General features: G+C 52.7%; 1 protein-coding gene across 4 annotated transcripts in view; it reads right to left on the bottom strand.

The window, feature by feature from the left end:
• LOC102443998 (uncharacterized) overlaps nucleotides 1-13,105 on the bottom strand; it is a 30,193-nt gene that overhangs the window by 16,488 nt on the left and 600 nt on the right. For all 4 annotated transcript variants that reach the window (XM_075912894.1, XM_075912893.1, XM_075912891.1 and 1 more), the window contains exon 2: nucleotides 2,891-3,161. In XM_075912894.1, the coding sequence (XP_075769009.1) occupies nucleotides 2,891-3,067 (177 nt within the window). In that variant the 5' untranslated portion in view covers nucleotides 3,068-3,161. The remainder of the gene's footprint in view (nucleotides 1-2,890; nucleotides 3,162-13,105) is intronic.

Here is a 13,105-nt window from a genome sequence, read left to right on the forward strand (position 1 = left end):
AGACAGCAGATGCAGCAGGATGCCTGTGAGGGTGGGGGACAGATTGGTGGTGGCACCTTTGTAAAGAATGATGCCAGTGGGCATTAGGAAGGCAAAAAGGGTTAAAAATACCGATCATGTAACCGACTACAATTTAATCAGTTAAAATCTTTTTAACCTGCTGAAGTCAGGGCCGGTAGCAGACGTGGGCTCTCCTGAGGTTGGGGCTCTCTCGTGAGGTCTGCCAGGGATGGCCACAAGGGCTGCCAGCCAACGGGGACTCTCAGCAGCTGCAGACTAATGTTAGCTGCCAGGAGCAAGTGAGCACTGCCAGGTACGGTGGAGAGTTTATCTGGTAACTGGCACCGATAAGCATTATCTCATCAGTTAATCAGATTGACCTCTTGCTACAACCCAGTCAAACTCCAGTGGTGACTGGCATGGCCCTGCACTGCCTGGAGCCCTGCTGTACAGCCCAGTGACCTCCTTTAGCACTGGCTGCAGCATCTGAGTTTAAACCCTCATGGAGCAACTCAGGAGTTCAGCATCCTCTCCCTGCTGGGCATGCGGCCTCTAGCGAGCCATCTTTCCCTTCTAAGGGACACACTTCATCATTATTCACTGATGCTCAGAGGCGGAGGAAGTGTCGCCTGGTGGTTAGTGTAGCTGTGGACTGAGCCTGGAGAGACCACTGTTTGGGCTAAACTCTATCACTGATGGGCTTGGTGATCAGAGCAACTTGCTGCTCCGTTTCCCTTCCTATTGTTTGTCTAACGAGACTGCGACCTGCTCAGGGCAGGGATTGTCACTTGATGGGTGTTGTGCAGGGCCCAGATGCCATTGCAGGTCTACAAAGCAAATGACAAATGTTTACTGCTTCTCATCCAATCAGTAACTGCTTGTAAACTCTTCTTCTCCAGTCCCAAGGCAGCTCACTCCCATAGACTGGCCTGCAGCTCCTGTGATCTAAACTTCTCTGATTGTTAACATCTTCCCTCGTCACATTACCGAATTGGAGGGAAGCAGCCAGATCGCTGCTGCACCCCTAGGTGGGGGTGTTGGCCCCAGAAATTGGTATAAAAGGGAGCCATGTGGGGTATTGAATGGGAGCTTATTGTTTGTTGATCTTATGTACGCTATTTATGTGAGTATATAATGTCCATGTGTGTAGGTAGGAATCTGTAATCTGTGTGGAAGCTGAATATTTCTCTGAATGTGGTTAAGCATTGCTATGGACAGGCTGAGTAGCGAAGCCCTGTGGAACAATGGCTCTCAATGGGCTATGGACACACCCAAAGAATGGGGGCTGTCATCTGAGAGCAGCCAGCAGGGAACATAGAGATTGGCCTCTGACCAGGTGACTTGCTGCATACAAGAAGAGGCCAGGAAGGAGGTATAAAGAGGCCATGTGGTCGATGCCATTTTTGTTCTCAGCTCAGCACTTCATCCCGGAGGCAGCATTGCAGGGATCGAAGAGCCCGGAAGACCTGTGAACCCATCCTGATCTTAGGATGTGCAATAAGAACTTTTAAACCAGCAGCTGCAACATCTTTGCTAGAGACTGCATCGAGAACTGGGAGATTCGGTGCATGTAACGTACTGTACTTTAATAACCTTACTCTCATGCTTTTCTTTCTTATGTTAATAAACCTTTAGTTGTTAGATGCTAAAGGATTGGCCCAGCGTGATTTGTGGGTAAGGTCCAGAGGGTAAATTGACCAGGGATCTGTGGCTGGTTTCTTGGAACCGGACAGAACTTGTTCGGGGTAGGTGGGATTGGGTGCTAGGACCCCCCCCCCCCCCACCTGTGTATAGGCCTGGGGTCATCTGGGGCATGGATATTGCTGGGGTGTCGGAGGGGTTTTGCTCGGGAGGCTTCAGGCAGGTTGCTGAAGCGCTCTGTGGGACTGGTTAGTGGCCTGTTTGGAGAGGTCACCAGTCTGGGGGCTGTAAGGAGCCCCAGATTTGAGCAATTCACTCTGAGCGGACGCCCTCAGCTGTGCCCAGACACGGCCCGGTCCATCACACTCGTACAAAAACCCTTCCTGTCACCAGAGAAGGCTGGGTCTCACAATTCAGAGTCTCAAAGAAATGTTTCCCACATTGGGTCTCTGTAAAGACTTGATATAAGTTGCCACACAGCCAGAACATTTCATTTTTCTTGTACCATGAAGGCTTTACAGAGCCATGTCACACCTGTGTCAGGGAACAGTCGGTGAAATTAGTCTGTAATTAAAATCCAACGTTATTTCCCATTACACTGGACAGAAACTCTGTATCTTGTACTCCTGGGCAGCTTCCTTTATTTGCAGCACCGTGGGAGCCTGGGATCTGTCACACATCACACAGATGGGAGTTTGAGCCTCTTCAGTGAACAGCTTCAGAGACTCCTGGGCTGTGTCTAGACTGGCCAGTTTTTCTGGAAAATCTGCCGCTTTTCCAGAAAAACTTGCCAGCTGTCTACACTGGCCACTTGAATTTCTGCAAAAGCACTGACTTCCTACTGTAAGAAATCAGTGCTTTTTGCAGAAATACTATGCGGCTCCCGTTTGGGCAAAAGTCCCTTTCGCGCAAACCTTTTGTGCAAAAGGGCCAGTGTAGACAGCTGAGATTTGTTTTCCGCAAAAAAGCCCCGATCGCGAAAATGGCGATTGGGGCTTTTTTGCGGAAAAGCGCATCTAGATTGGTCACGGACGCTTTTCCACAAAAAGTGCTTTTGCAGAAAAGCGTCTGTGCCAATCTAGATGCGCTTTTCCGAAAATGCTTTTAATGGAAAACTTTTCCATTAAAAGCATTTCCGGAAAATCATGCCAGTCTAGACGTAGCCCTGGTGCTCCCCACATACCCCGTCCGATCTTGCTCTCTTTGCTGCCTGGAAACTCAGCCGCTTGGTTAGTTCTACCACGTTTACCAGCTCTCTGTTAGACTGGAGGGGTCCCTGCTGCGGAGTGTCTCTGCATGGAGGGCTGAGGCAATCCTGGTGGACATTGTGCCCACACTCCAGAGTGACAGGGGCTGTGAAATCCTCCAGACAGACAGGACGCGTTACTTCTTCCCAGGGACTTTCCACAGGGCTCTCTGCAGCCATGACTGACCCTGGACTGGAGATCAGGGGGAGTTCAGTTTCCTGAGCTTATCAATGTAGGGGCAGGTCCGGAGAGTGTGTCCGTGAGGGACCAGCACTGATGATAAAAAAAAGTCAAAATTAAAAATCAACCCCCCCCAAAAAACTTTGCTCACCCCCTGCCCCCGCCAGGGCCTCCATTTGGTGCCTCAGCCACCTGCCCCAGCCAGAATCGCATCTCTGAGCCATTCACGCCAGGGCCCCTCCTCATCCTGTGTTGAAATCCCTCCCCCGCACTCTGCAGCCCCCTCTCACAACACTTTTGCCCACCGCCGGCCCGCACAAGCTCTCAGCGCCCCCCCCCCCCCCCCAGTGTGAGCGTCTGGAAGCACCAACAGCCAGACACAGACGGGCCGACGGGCCCTGCGCAGAACGTGCAACATTCAGCCACCGAGGGGGCAGCAGCGAGCGGCCTGAGGCCCCTCCCCCAACTCCCACAGGCCCCCCCGCCTGAGCCTGTGTGACCCCTCCCACAGACACACACACCCACTGAGGCTCTGCCCTACAACCCCTCCGCCGGGACCCAGCAGCGGCCGCTCCACAGACTACGCAGGGTGGGAGGAGGAGGCGGGTCAGGAGCGAGGGGTGGGGCCCCCAGCAGCCGTCAGGCCCGCCCGCGAAACTCGCGCATGCGCAGCGCGGGGTTCTCCCAGCCGCCAGGAGCAGCGGCAGCCAATGAGGTGCCGCGAAGGGAAACAAACAAACCAACAGCCCCGCTCCCAGGGCCCCCCCCAGCATTAACCTCCCGGCCCCGCCCACCTAGCTCCGCTCCCCGCTCCCCCGAAGCAGCGCGGCGAGTAACGGCATCAAGAACTGCCTGAGGGCGCATGCGCAGTGACCGCAGCAAAGTTCGGTGCCTCCTTCTACTCACAGAGTCAGACGCTGCTGCAGGCCGCCGCGGGGTGGGCAGGGCCTGAGTAGAGGCGGGGAGTGATGGGCGGGGAAGCACGAAAACCTGTCCCCCACCGTACGGAATGGAGGGGCCCAATGAGATAGCGCATGCGCAGATCAGTGACTCTGCTAGGAGTCCAGCGCCAGGGCTTAGGTCAGACCGGGAACTTCCTGGCCACGCCCCAGTCATGCTCACCCAGCCCCGCCACTTCACACCCCCCGCCGGCCCCTCTTCCCGGCAAGTCCCTGGCTGCTCCGCCTGGCGCCCCCGGCTCCTCGTGCTGCATCTCCCGGGCTGCCCCCCCCCGGGGCCATGGAGCTGCGGGGCGATGGGTCCAGCTCCTCTGGGTTCTTGTGGAGTCGGATTGACCCACCCCTGGGTTGTAGGAACTGCCCCCCCACCGCAAACCCCCACCCCATAATTCTGTCGGACTTTTGCTGCTGGGGGCTGTTATCACACCTGCTCCCGCCCCCCCTCCGCTTGCTGCTTCTCCTGTTCCCGACAGCGTGCTGGGAGCCGGGACATTGCCACCCCAGTGCGGCCCCTCTCCCCACTGACTGGCCCAGGGACACAGGCTGGGATGGGGGGGTGGGGATCTGTCAGTTTCCCCTCTTGCCTCTCTCCAGGTTTTCCTGCAGGGCTGGGTGGTCCTGGTGGCTGGAACATTCCCATTCCCAGCCCCATGTGCTGCTGCCCTTCCCCCCCATCTGTCACCAGCCCCTAGGGCAGGGGGTGCAGTGTTCCCATGGATACGGGATACGCCTCTCACAATCAGCGACCTCTGCCTTTGCCCATCCCCCTTGGGGGCCCCAGAACAGGAGGCCAATGCCCCCCCCCCCCACTGTTGAATGTGGACAGGTCTGGCCTGGCCTCTTTCTCCCCAGACTCCCCTGCCCCTCCCCGTTCCCCCTGGACTCTGCCCCACACCCTGGCCAGAAGCTGGAGCCCTGCCCAGAGAGGAGAAGCCCTGGGGTGCCAATGCAGCTGGGGCCATCACAGGACCATCCCCCTAGAGGGGGGGCCTCAAAAGCTGCCCCTGACTAATGGGCCAGCCGTAGCAGCCTCTGCCCACGGCACATGGAGGGCCCATGGATCCCACCACTGCCCAGACAGCTCTTACTGTGACGTGAATGGGGCAGTTAGGGGGAGCCTCAGACTTTCCACCTGCCTTAGGTGGGGGTGGGGGTGGGGGTGGGGACATGGGCTGGGGCTGCTCATGGGTCCCCCACCAGTGTTCCCTGTAAGCTGAGCACTTGGGCAGCCACTCAGGAGAGATTCGGGTGCTGCCCAGCTGATTAGCAAAGCCCCCACAGCCAGCAGCCTGTGTTTCTATGGGTGGTGCACATCTGCGCCTGCCTTGGTGCACATAACAGCATTTATTCCACACAGATATGGAAACAAATTTGAGAGAACCCTCCCCCACCTACCCTGTCAGTACAGCCTGAGTGACAGACAGCCTACTCCCTCCCCAAGCCCTATAACATTCTGGTTTCTGCCCGTCACAAAGGAGCGTTTGCCCCAAGTCATTGGCACCACCCAGCTGAAAGCAAATCCAGCACCTGCAGCCAGTTCTATGACATGAATGACTTACTGGCCAAGAGAAGAGAACGAGAGAAACTCACAGGGCGAACGCAGCAGCCAGTCACGCACCCACACACACAGTGCACTCCTGCCTGGCCCAGGGAACAGAGGTGCCTCTGGTGAGCCAGCTCGGTGTGTCCTGTACCATCAGCCCACCAGCTGCAGATCAGGGGCGGATATAGGGCAGGGCGAACGGGGCGGCCGCCCCGGGCCCCGTGCTTCAGAAAGCCCCGCGCATGCGCCGTGGCAAAGGGGGGGCCCCGCAGAATTATGCTTCCCAGGGCCCCGCAAAACGGTCATCTGCCCTTGCTGCAGATTCTTCAGTTTGTGCCTAACCCGCCCCCCACCACCATCCCCCTCCCTCTCTGCCCCACCCCCAGCATCTAAGCCTGGGAGAGAGAAAGTTCTTTCTGCCCTGGCTTGTCCTTTCCTTCCCCAGAGCTCACACTGATAAGAGGGTTTGGGGCTCGGCTCCTCTTCAAGGGCACAAGGAGGAGGGGAGCAGCCAACAGATTCTTTTTCCCACAGTGTTCCACGGTGGCTTGTCTGGTGTCTCAAGCTTCCTGTGCCAGGCAGGAGATACCCTTCTCTTCTCCCCCCCCCACCGCCCCGAACACACCAGGGTCTCACACTTGGCTCTGCTCCTTTCCTGGCCTTGGGCTGCTCCCAGTGTCACAACAAACCCTCGACCAGCCCCTGAGCAACACTGAACCATCACCCAGTGCCACAGGCACAGCGAGTCCCAGGGGGTCAGCACCTGCAGCAACCCCCAGCATTTCCCAGAGTCCAGCCTCTGCCCCGGTCTCTGCCAGTCCAATGCCTGTTTTAATCACATACACATCCCGGGGAGCCAGCTGGCTGCTGGCCTGACAAATGCCAGTGCCCAGGAGGTCTGGGGCCTGGGCACAAGCTGGCACCAGGATGGGCAGGGTCACCCAGGCCTACATGTCTATGGTGAGCAGTTGTGCAATGCATACTGCACACTGACCGTCATGGGGAGCCATATCACATTGCTGGATGGGCTCTTGAATACCTGGGGTGTGAGATCCTTGTCCACTCCTGTGCCTGTATGGTGGGGGACTGAGCCAGGGTCTCCCTAGCTGAGGGGCAGAAGTTAGAAGGGGTGAAAGAGGGGAGCTCTGAGGGGATGGGGGCAGGGCAAGGGGGGGAGGGATGAGGGAGGCATGTGTCCAGTTTGGGACTGGAAGCCCCTGGCCCAGGCTCCTGGAGATGCCAGGCAGCACCACTGGCCCAGGTTGTCGAACATCCGGTTTGCAGCTCCACAGGCTCCCTGCTAGCCCCTGCGCAGCCCGTGGGGAAGCCCCTGAGTCGGCATATCCGGCTATTAGCATTGGAGCAACTGGAGGGGCGGGCATCAGCTGGGCCAGGGCAGGACAAGAACTGCTCTTGGGCAGCACAGTGAGCAGGGCTGGCCACTGACCAGGCTCCCTAACCCTAACCCGAGCCCCTTCCCTTCTGCCCCCCCTCACACCCAGTTCCTCCAGAGCCTGGCTGGAACAGCTGCCCCACTGGCAGCCCTGCTGCTTGGCATGGTGCAGTCATGGGGTCAAGGGCAGGGGAGTCCTCAGGTGTGGAGAGCAGATAGGGGCTGGATGAGGGGCCTCGGGTGCAGGGGGCAGGAGAGAGGGATGGGCCAGAGGGGCTGTGTCTACATTGGCATGATCTTGCGCAAATACTCTTTAACGCAAGAGTTCTTGCGTTAAAGTATTTGTGCAAGAGAGCGTATACACTAGCATGGGCCTTTGCACAAGAGATGTGCTTTTGCACAAGAGCATCCGTGCCACTGTAGACACTCTCTTGCGCAAGAAAGCTCCGAAGGCCATTTTAGCCATGGATAAGAGGGTTGCCTGCAAGCAAGAAATTCATGTTGCCTGTCTACACTGGCCTCTTGTGCAAGAACAGTTGCACAAGAGGGCTTATTCCTGAGCGGGAGCATCATAGTTCCTGCGCAAGAAGCACTGATTTCACACATTAGAACGTCAGTGTTCTTGCACAAGAACTCCCCACCAGTGTAGACAGGCAGCATGTTTTTGCGCAAAAGCGGCTGCTTTGGCGCAAGATCATGCCAATGTAGACACAGCCAGGATGTCTGGCTCAGGGAAGGGGAGGTGTCACAGCTTCTCCCAGGCTTCCCTCAATTTATTGTTCCCAGCGTGGTATATCATTTGGGAGACACATTAATGTGGCTTGGGGTTTTTTTTGGTGGGGGGGAGGGAGGGAAGAAGTGTCTCTCAACTATGTTTTCAACAACAGGGTTTCATGTTGATAAGCTGAATTTCACAAAACTGAAGACATCCCAGACAGAGATAACAGCCGTGAATACATTGTAGCAAAACACCAACATTGAGTCTGCCACTTGCAGAACCTAGTTTCATTTATAGATGTGGTACAGGAAGAATTAAATGACCCCTAACAAAAGATGGCCAAGTCCACTTTTGCCAGATGCTAAGCACTATGAAATAAAACGGAACACTCAGCAATTGAAGCAAAAATGGTGGAAGCAGAATGCAAGCCACAATTCATTTGGCCAAGCAAGAAAAGATGGAACTCTGTGTTCATGGCTGTGGAGAGAATTTGGTGCATACTGAATGAACAAGGAGAAGGGACCATGAGAAATGTGTTCCCAGAACTCCAAATTAGCATGTAAGAAGCAGTTCTTTGCTTTATACTTTTCTTTTTGTTAAAAAAACAATCCCTGATCATTCTGTATTTTTATCAACATTATGTATTGACTGTTAGACAGACTGAATCCAGCAGGGCTGGTTTTATTGACAGAATATGCCATGGTTGTGGGCCCAGTGCTAAAGGCACTAAATGTTCTCCAAGCACAGATAAGCACAGTAATAGAATGGATGCTGCGTAAATTATACCAGCTTCAGGGGATAGCTGAGTTAGTCTGTACAGGATAAACTTTAAAAAAAACCAATAGTCTGGTAGCACATTATATATTAACAAAACATATATGTGGTATCACGAGCTATTGTGGGCACAGTCCACTTCTTCAGATGACCGGAGTTTTGAGTATAGGATGTGCAGAGACAAAATAAATAGGTCTGTACATCCTACACTCAAACCTCCGGTCATCTGAAGAAGTGGGGTGTGCCCATGAAAGCTCATGATACCATCTATATGTTTTGTTGTCTATAAAGTGCTACCAGACCATTTGTTGTTTTTTAAGTTTAAATTATACTTGATGGCTGTGTCTAGACTGGCAAGTTTTTCTGCAAAAGCAGCCGCTTTTGTTGAAAAACTTGCCAGCTGTCTACACTGGCCACTTGAATTTGCGCAAGAACACTGACGATCTAATGTATGATTGTCAGTGTTCTTGCGCAAATACTATGCTGCTCCCATTCGGGCAAAAGCCCTCTTGCGCAAATGTATTTGCGCAAGAGGGCCAGTGTAGACAGCTCAGGACTGCTTTGTGCAAAAAAGCCCCGATGGCTAAAATGGCAATCGGGGCTTTCTTGCGCAAAACTGCGTCTGGATTGACACGGACGCTTTTTAGCAAAAAGTGCTTTTGCGCAAAAGCGTCCGTGCCAATCTAGACGCTCTTTTCCGCAAATGCTTTTAACAGAAAAACTTTTCCGTTAAAAGCATTTGCAGAAAATCATGCCAGCCTAGACATAGTCAATGGTTTCAAACTGCAAAGGAACAAGATGCCCTCTTGAGGACACTGGTAGATGGACTCCAGTGTGCCATTCAGAAATGTTTTGGTGAAATAATTGAGGACCTGGAGCTAATAAGAGCTGACATCTTGATGCCAAATGTTAGGACCACTTGGAACAAGCATGAAACTGGGATTAGAAAAGGTAAGAGACTACAGGCAGTCCCCGGGTTACGTACAAGATAGGGACTGTAGGTTTGTTCTTAAGTTGAATCTGTATGTAAGTCAGAACTGGCGTCAGCCGCTGCTGAAACTGATCAGTTTCAACAGCGGCTGAATCTGGATGCCAGTTCTGACTTACATACAGATTCAACTTAAGAAACCCAGGCGTCCCCACGTCAGCTGCTGCTGAAACTGATCAGCGGCTGATTCCAGGAAGCCTGGGGCAGAGCAACTCTGCCTCCAGCTTCCAGTAGTCAGCCGCTGGTCAGTTTCAGCAGCGGCTGACTTGGGGACGCCTGGGGCAGAGCAGCTGGGGTGCTGCTGGGTTGCTCCAGTAGCGCGGCTTCTCGGCACTATTGGAGCAACCCAGCAGCACCCCAGCTGCTCTGCCCCAGGTGTCCTGATTCAGCCGCTGCTGAAACTGACCAGCAGCGGCAGAATCAGGACGCCTGGGGCAGAGCAGCTGGGGTGCTGCCGGGTTGGTCCGGAGCGGCGCTGCGGGACCAACCTGGCAGCCCCCAGCTGCTCTACCACAGGGGTAGGCAAGAAAAGCCTGGTCTGCGGGGGGGGGGGGGGGGGGGGGCACTAGCTGCACCCCCCCCCAGCAGACCAGGGAGACGGGGGTGGCGGGACCGCCCAAGTCCTCCACGGCTTTGCTCCATCTCCCTGGTGTGCTGACCTGGGAGACGCGGAGCAAAGCCGCAGAGCATGCGGGCAGCGGGACAGTCCAGGCACGCCGCGGCTGTCCCACTGCTGGCGTGCTCCGAGGCTTTGCTCCCCATCTCCCTGGTCTGCTGGTCGGGAGACGGGGAGCAAAGCCTTGGAGCACGCCCGCAGGGGGACAGCTCAAGCGCGCCCGGGCTGTCCTGCTGGGGGCGTGCTCCAAGGCTTTGCTCCCCGTCTCCCTGCAGACCAGGGAGACGGGGAGCAGCTTTTCTCGCCCCGGAGGACGGGAGCGGCGGACCGCGGCGCATCTGGGCATCCCGCCGCTCCTGTTCTCCGGGGCGAGAAAAGCCCCGTTTGTAACTGCGGATCCAATGTAAGTTGGATCCACATAACTCGGGGACTGCCTGTATGTCATTTTAGACAAATGAAACTGCAAAGAAGCTTGATGGGTCTTTGGCCTCATTAGGAGAGACCATGGATCTGCTGCACTCTTTTTGTAGAATTAGGGAGCTGTGCACCAGGGCCAATAGACCTCTGTCTCCATCAGCTGCCTGTGAGAGATTCTTCCGTATGATGGACACATATTTTTTCATAGAAGAGCAAGGATTGGTACATTTGGAAAAAAATGCTCCTATAGTTGAACAAACATTTTGGAAATTAATCATTACAATGGAAAAATGCACACCGTGAATGTGGACAAAATAAATACATTTCTGTAATCTGACTTGTATTTAATTTGGTCCCTCTTCTTCTTTATAAATGAAGGCAATGAGTATCGTTAAATTCCAGCATTGAAAAATGTATAGTATAGGTGTGCATATAATATAGAATTATATTATAAGTGTTTATATAGAGTGTGTGTGTGTTAATACCACCTGCAAGAACTCGGACGGTTAAGCATAGGGTTCCATAGGACAACCAATTTTTACCTGTGCATACTTAAGTACAAGTAAGATATGATACCTACACCCCACCATCAACTTCAGCCTGGACCTTTCTACACGAGAGATCCATTTACAACCATAGTACAAATCAACAATGGAATACTAGACACCACTCTCTACAGAAAACCCACTGACTCATACAGTTACCTACATGCTTCCAGCTCCCATCCAGAACATACAATACGATCTATCATGTATAGCCAAGCCCTTCGATACAACCGCATCTGGTCTAATCCCACTGACAGAGACCAGAAACTTCAGGATCTCTACCAAGCATTTATAAACCTCAACTACCCACCCGGAGAAATAAAAAAGCAAATTGAAAGAGCCGGACGAATACCTAGAAACCATCTACTTCAAGACAGACCCAAGAAAACCAACAATAGAACACCACTTGTCATCACCTACAACCCCCAACTTATACCTGTCCAACACATTATCAATAAACTACAGCCTATACTGGAACAGGACACTAAACTCCAAGGCTGTGTCTACACTGGCCAGTTATTCCGGAAAATCAGCCGCTTTTCCGGAATAACTTGCCAGCTGTCTACACTGGCCCCTTGAATTTCCGGAAAAGCACTGACAATCTATTGTAAAATCATCAGTGCTTTTCCGGAAAAACTATGCTGCTCCCGTTCGGGCAAAAGTCCTTTTCCGGAAAACTGTTCCGGAAAAGGGCCAGTGTAGACAGCACAGATTTCTTTTCCGCAAAAAAGCCCCGATCGCGAAAATGACGATCGGGGCTTTTTTGCGGAAAAGCACGTCTACATTGGCACGGATGCTTTTCCGGAAAAGCATCCTGCCAATGTAGACGCGCTTTTTCCGGAAATACTTATAACAGAAAACTGTTCCGTTTTAAGCATTTCCGGAAAAGGATGCCAGTGTAGACGTAGCCCAAGAGGCTCTGGGAGACAGACCCATAGTCTCCTATAGAAAACCACCTAACCTCAAGATGATTCTTACCAACAACCACAGGACATACCACACTAATACCAACCCTGGTACCTTCCCTTGCAACAAACCCTGTTGCCAGCTTTGTCCACATATTCACTCCGCTGATACCATTATTGGACCTAACCAAGTGAGTTATAAGATCAAGACCACATATTCCTGCGCATCCAGAAATATAATTATGCTATCATGTGCCAAAAGTGTCCGTCTGCTATGTACGTTGGACAAACGTCTCAGACACTTCGCCAAAGGATCAATGCCCACAAAACAGATATTAGACAGGATCACAAAGAAAAAACAGTTTCTTGCCATTTCAACCAGAAAGGACACTGTCTCAACGACTTAATTACCTGCATCCTGCTTCAAAAGCCTTTTAAAACTGCACTTGAAAGGGAATCCTCTGAACTGTCATTCATGCTAAAATTCAACACTTTGCATGGGGGTCTTAACAAAGACTCTAGTTATCTTACTCTAGTTATCTTCTTCACACAGCGTGTAGTCAACCTGTGGAACTCCTTGCCAGAGGAAGCTGTGAAGGCTAGGACTATAATAGAGTTTAAAGAGAAGCTAGATAATTTCATGGAGGTTATGTCCATAAAAGGCAATTAGCCAGGGGATAAAATGGTGTCCTTGGCCTCTGTTTGTTAGAGGCTGGAGAGGGATGGCAGGAGACAAATCGCTTGATCATTGTCTTCGGTCCACCCTCTCTGGGGCACCTGGTGCTGGCCACTGTCAGTAGACAGGCTACTGAGCTAGATGGACCTTTGGTCTAACGCAGTACGGCCATTCTTATGTTCTTATGTACCCATTACAAAGATAGCTTCCCCAATTATCACCTCTAATATCATTAGCTCACAGACATTTACCTCCCCCCCCCCCCCCCCGCATCCCCCTTCTGTTCTGCAATGTGATTTGTCCTTTTCATGTTTGTTCTTTTTTTTTTAATTGTGTCCTTTGGTATATATGGTTGTGACTATTTTCTTCCACTTTTTGATCTGAGGAAGTGGGTCTGGCCCACGAAAGCTCATCATCTAATAAACCATCTTGTTAGTCTTTAAAGTGCTACATTGTCCTGTTTTTTGCCCCTTGGGAAAGGCTTTTAACGCGCACTTTGCAAA

The sequence above is a fragment of the Pelodiscus sinensis genome, chromosome 31, assembly GCF_049634645.1.
Source record: "Pelodiscus sinensis isolate JC-2024 chromosome 31, ASM4963464v1, whole genome shotgun sequence".
NCBI classification, from domain to species: domain Eukaryota; kingdom Metazoa; phylum Chordata; order Testudines; family Trionychidae; genus Pelodiscus; species Pelodiscus sinensis.